General features: G+C 41.4%; 1 protein-coding gene across 2 annotated transcripts in view; it reads right to left on the bottom strand.

Annotated features, from left to right (window-relative positions):
- The window catches only part of LOC124258906 (epidermal growth factor receptor-like), a 217,248-nt gene extending 216,525 nt beyond the window's left edge, over positions 1-723 (bottom strand). The window contains exon 1 of one of the 2 annotated variants that reach the window (XM_046692970.1): positions 495-723. In XM_046692970.1, the coding sequence (XP_046548926.1) occupies positions 495-588 (94 nt within the window). In that variant the 5' untranslated portion in view covers positions 589-723. The remainder of the gene's footprint in view (positions 1-494) is intronic. The other variant, XM_046692971.1, reaches the window with a different exon arrangement.
- Positions 724-6,000: the final 5,277 nt, after the last annotated feature.

Below are 6,000 nucleotides of genomic sequence, written 5' to 3' on the forward strand. Positions count from 1 at the left end.
GGGCTATATTCAGGGTACACCTCGATAACCTACCCAACCCACAGGCGCTTCACGGCACGCGCGTGTGTCATACCGCACAGCAAGCAAAGGTGTGACAATCAAAAATATTTAACGTGTTTATTCCTACCTGTGAATTACCGATAATCAGTTTGCGTATAAATTGCTAACCGCAATTAAACGCTTAAACTGCGATTGATGTGGCCACTTTCAGCAATTGACATGACGCGCACTGCAATATACACGGTTATAAGCCAGTGCGATATGACAGGTATTTCACCCCCGGCCTGTCCTCACTTGTCCCAAAAGTTTATAATGGCAACAATTTCTGACACAAAGTTACAATATTTCACTGTCATTTCATACTCGGTTGAGTTCAGTGTTTTATACACCTCAGTAAAAGCGACAACTAGCTACCCGAGTTATTGCGTTACTTTGAGCGAGCATTGCCTTAGCCTATATACTGGCTAGGTAAACAAAACACTGGCGTACCTTACCTTGTTCATTAGCTAAGTCCATCAGACCCACGGTAACTCCAAAAAAAGCACAATAATATAGGATCTTAAGCGCTGAAATTATCTGTCGAGCCATCGTTTACTCCACGAAGAGTTAGTCCAACTTTTTCACTTTAACTTCATCGTTGTACGAGTTATACTCCACTAGGCCTTCACAGCACTTCGCACTGTGAGTTAGGCTTTTCGCCTCTTGCCGACTGATGCCGAACTCACCGGATATACGTCACGAGTGAGTAAATGATTGGCGCGCGCTCAGTCCCCCGCCATGTAAACAAACACGTGCACGCGGAGAATTAGCCAAGTTGGACTACGCTAGAGAACAGAGCGTACTTCTATTTACACCACAACACGCGTGTGTTTGCGGGGGACCGAGTGGTCGGCGTGAAAGGTTCCACAGAAGACTGTGCTGCCACAGCTTATACAACGCCAACATGGGGAACGGACTGGGGATTTGCATTCATCACATTCGTACAATTTCGTTGATATTAAACAATTTGGGAAGGTGATTTCCTGACGGTTGAAAGGTTTCATCGAAACCATTGAATTTAGACTGAAAAGTGGTTTCTAATAAACAATTTCAGTTGCTTATTCCAGATATATCTGATCATAGATGACAGTATGTATGTGTTATGTTTATTAAATTGGTTAAAAGGGGTAAGAATAAGCAGTGTTTGGTGTTAAGCATCCGCAGTGTGGGGGTGGGTGTGTGTGTGTGTGAGGGTTTGTCTCATATATACAAGTACATACATACATATAATACATGTGTGTGTGTGTGTATGTATGTTTGTATATGTGTTTATTCTTAATTGATTGGAAAGGAACAAGGGCGAGAGTAACAATGTGTTCGTGTAGCTATATTCTGTATTTTTAAAACAAAGACAGAACGTGTTACCCGGCCATTTCTAGGTTGTCGGTGAACTCTTACAGCTTTCACGTAGCCATGTGAGTCCCTTAATGTATCTGATTCCAAAGAAGATGTAATTTTAGAGAGATCCCCGACACTAAATCCAACTAGCTGGGACAAGATCATATAAACCTCCATGTCACCAGAGCGTGTACTCTACGATGCATGGTGGCCACTGAGTGATGCATGGTGCGTGTGAAAGCCGCGGCGGTCTAAAGCATGATCGTTGGTAATATTGATGCACGATCGCTGATGTCTGACGTAGAAAAGCTTCAACCTGTTGAAGCAATGTTCGTGAGTGTCTTCGGCATGACAATCGAGGAACTGACACATTGCTCCCAGAAAAACTGCAGTTTCGGTTTTGTAAATCGTTGTTAGGAGTAGACAAGAAAACACATAATTGGGCCTGTCGCACAGAACTAGGTGTGTAACCATTACTAGTACCAATCATCAAAAAGATAATTGATTACAAGTTCCATATAGATAACACAACAAATATCATCCTTAAAGACCCCATGGAAGCAAATATCAGTCTCTGTGATCACAATATAGGCTGGGTTCATAAAGTTAATGAAATAAAGCAACTTTTGAAATAGTGAGCATGACTAAATGTAATTTATGATACCATGAATAACCTCCAGTCCAAATGTGAAGACATGTTCAAGCATTCATTAAGTGATTCTTCTACATCAAATAACAAATTAAGAACATACAGATTGGTCAAGTCATCTAGAAAACTCGAGAATTGTCTATTTCATATTGTAAAACCAAAGCTCATATAGATCACATTTCTCAAAACTACGGTTAAGTAATCATAAACACATAATTGAAACTGGAAGATATACAAAACCTGCAACTCCACTAGAACAACGTCTCTGTGAAATGTGTAATGTCTTAGACGATGAGCAACACTATATAATATCCTGTACAAAGTATAGCAAAGAAAGAGAATCACATCTACAAACAATGCTTAATCATGATCAAGAATTTGCTACACTCTAAAAAAGAACAATTCTTAACATTTTTCACAAACAGAAGTCCTGAAACAATTTCCAAAATATGTCATCATATTTACAATTTTGAATGAATTCTGTGAATTACCATAGTATTACCATTCTGTGTATTACCATAGTATTACCATTCTGTGTATTACCATAGTATTACCATTCTGTGTATTACCATAGTACCTCATATTGTTTCCATGTTTCATTATATTACATATGATTTGTGAAATTGTTAAAATGTACATAATTTATATGTGAAATGTATCTGTATTTGTATATCATTGTACCTACTTTGTTTATTTCTGTAGTTTATAGAATATCGCCATTGTTCCTTCATGCAGTGCTGTGCAATAAATATCTTATCTTATCTATGAATACTGTTTTCGCATAATGATTCGTGTTTGGCGTGTAGTTTTTGGAGAGCTGAAAGCATGCTATATTGCTACATTGTTCCATTATTGCTATCTGCAGTATGTAAGCTGTGCATGCTATATTGCTACATCTTGTATGTGTAAGCATGCTATATCTATGAATACTGTTTTGTAAGCATGCTATATTGCTACATCTGTGTATGTGTAAGCATGCTATATTGCTACATCTGTGTATGTGTAAGCATGCTATATTGCTACATCTGTGTATGTGTAAGCATGCTATATTGCTACATCTGTGTATGTGTAAGCATGCTATATTGCTACATCTGTGTATGTGTAAGCATGCTATATTGCTACATCTGTGTATGTGTAAGCATGCTATATTGCTACATCTGTGTATGTGTAAGCATGCTATATTGCTACATCTGTGTATGTGTAAGCATGCTATATTGCTACATCTGTGTATGTGTAAGCATGTGTGAGAGAGTAAATCCACCAATGCAGGCCATACAGTGCCATGACTGTGTCTCCTCCTCAGACTGGGGGATACAACGACATACATTCGCTGCATTCCCTAGAGTGGGATAGTCTGGTGAGTTAACGCCACGCTGATTCAGTCCTGTTCGGCGGTTCGATTCCCCGCATGGGAGAAATGTGTCCAACCCGTATCTGGTGTCCTTCGCCATCACCGCATTGCCAGAACATGTATATGCAATGCTCCAAACCTCCCTGGTTCGCTCGCCCACTCTACTCAGACAAATACAGTTTCTGCTCACGGCCACGGGTCGGTTTGATCCAATGTTTCACATCTCTAGTTTGAGAGGTACAGTTTTCACTAACTGTTTCACATATCCAGTTACAGGGTAACAGTTTTGCACTCAGTTTCACATCTCTAGTTTGAGGTTCACTGTTTTCATTCACTGTTTCACAACCCTGAAGATGCGGGTTAGAATTGACCTTCAGTAACCCATGCTTGTGGTAAGAGACGACCTACGGCATCGGCTGGTCACGCTTGCTGACTTGGTTAACATATGTCATCGTATCCCAATTGCGTAGATCGATGCTCATGCTGTTGATCTCTGGATTGTCTGGTACAGACTCGATTATTTACACACCGCCGCCATATAGTTGGAATATTGTTGAGTATGGCGTAAGACTTAACTCTCTCTCTCTCACTCACTCACTGATTCACATCTCTAGTTTCAGGTTTACAGTTTTCATTCACTGTTTCACATCTCCAGTTTGAGGGGTACAGTTTTATTTACTGCACCTCGTCGATTACTTGAAGGGTACCCGTTTCATTCACTGCTCGGTGTCTCTAGTTTGGGCACAGCTTTCATTCACAGGTATATCCACTGCATGACGACACGGCCACCTTGGCGCCACATTTGCCGCGCTTTCCCAGATCATCAATGCACTTTCGTCGAGGGTCCGGTCGCTTACTACCGAGGATATTAATATTACAACATATACCACTTCTGACCTAGAAGTGACAAGTAAATACATCACACAATGTAAGCAATATAAAACACAGGTGACCTCTGCCCTATTTGGAGAGTACTGGAAGCGCTTATTTGAATGGGACGTTTTAGCATTACACTGGAAGAACATTAGTGGAACGACTTGATCCGCACACATCCTTTAACACTCAACATAGCTGGCCCCGGTTAGTGCACACACGGTATCGGAGGCTACACCATAAAGCCATCATCCTGTGTGCTTGAGGGTTGGGGGTTCGCGTGAGGATGTATTCACGTTTATGACAAACTAATCTGCACATGGTAAATATGATGGCTACTGTCAGTTGTTGGTGAATGGTAGCAGTTGTTTCAGTTCACGTCGTCAGGAGTCTAGAGGTGCTGTAAAGGGAGGTAGGAAAGTGTTTCAAAGAAGGAATCCCCGGATAGTAATTTCTTTCCAATTCTAAATTCACCACGACTAGATGAGCTAAATTGCGGACGTTTGAATGGTTGATTTGTTCACCTCACCAGGACTGGTTAGAGATAGGGTCTATGAGACAATGGTGAAGGAAGGTTCTCACTATATGATCTAACTGTGATAGAAGTAGTCACTACGCGGCCAATACACGTCGACTACTGTTTGAGTGCCTGCATCAGACACTGGTATAGAAGGCGGCAGCGGCATCATGAAACGCCCTCCACACGAGATTTAACATCGTCGTCATTTGCATAATACTTGCCAGGCAGCTTTAGAGATCTGAGAAGAAGTAGAAATCTGGTGGTGTCAAACCTCCGTAATATGTGAGGATGTTCCGCTGTCATTGTCACTGGCATGAAAACATCTTTGTGCTCAGGTGTATTATTCTGTGGTGTAACAATACACCCTTAGTCATTACTCCGCAATGTTTAGCTTTAATATTCCCAGAATCATTATCACTTAAAGGTTTAACCTTTCTGGAAGAAGTCCTCTCGTAGCTTGCCCTTGGAATCCAAGAACACAATAGCTACCACCTTGAGTTGATAAAACACACTTTGCCTTCTTCGGACTGACTGACTGACTGAGTTTTGGTTTTACGCCGCTTTTAGCAATATTCCAGCAACATCACGGCGGGGGACACCAGAAATGGGCTTCACACATTGTACCCATGTGGGGATTCGAACCCGGGTCTTCGGCGTGACGAGCCAACGCTTTAACCACTAGGCCACCCCACCGCCCGCCTTCTTCGGAGGGGCGTTGTGTTTCCTCTACATTCACTGTTGTTTGTCCCCGGCTGACAGAGGTAAACTCTATACATACTTTCAGATACTTCAACAAAATCAGTTATATATGCCATTTGAATTGGTATGTTCACAAAAGAGATGATGAACCAAGAGCGTTTCTGGTCAGGAATCCGAAGCTCTCACTCATGAAAGATACCTACTTTCAAATTATTGGCTATGCGACGTGTGATAGGTCGCCTATCAACCATGTTTCAACAACATTTTCCTTATGGTAGCAGTATGTGAATGTTTCTCCTGATGTTAGATCATATTCAAGGCCCAATATCCCCTTTTTGATCTCAACTGCCACCTCGTAAAAATGGGAAAGGCATCATCCCGTAAGAATTAGCTCTTCCATACGGAGGTACTTGATTCCAGCGCAATAACAAATTCTGTCCGTTTTCATCCAGAGAGAACCTGGTTGTGTATTTGTTTCAAGTCGCCTGTGAGAATGGAAAGTATTAGTACTTAATACATTCGGACTGTTGG

This window comes from Haliotis rubra, unplaced genomic scaffold (genome assembly GCF_003918875.1).
Source record: "Haliotis rubra isolate DU_JTF1 unplaced genomic scaffold, ASM391887v1 Scf701, whole genome shotgun sequence".
Taxonomy (NCBI): Eukaryota; Metazoa; Mollusca; class Gastropoda; order Lepetellida; family Haliotidae; genus Haliotis; species Haliotis rubra.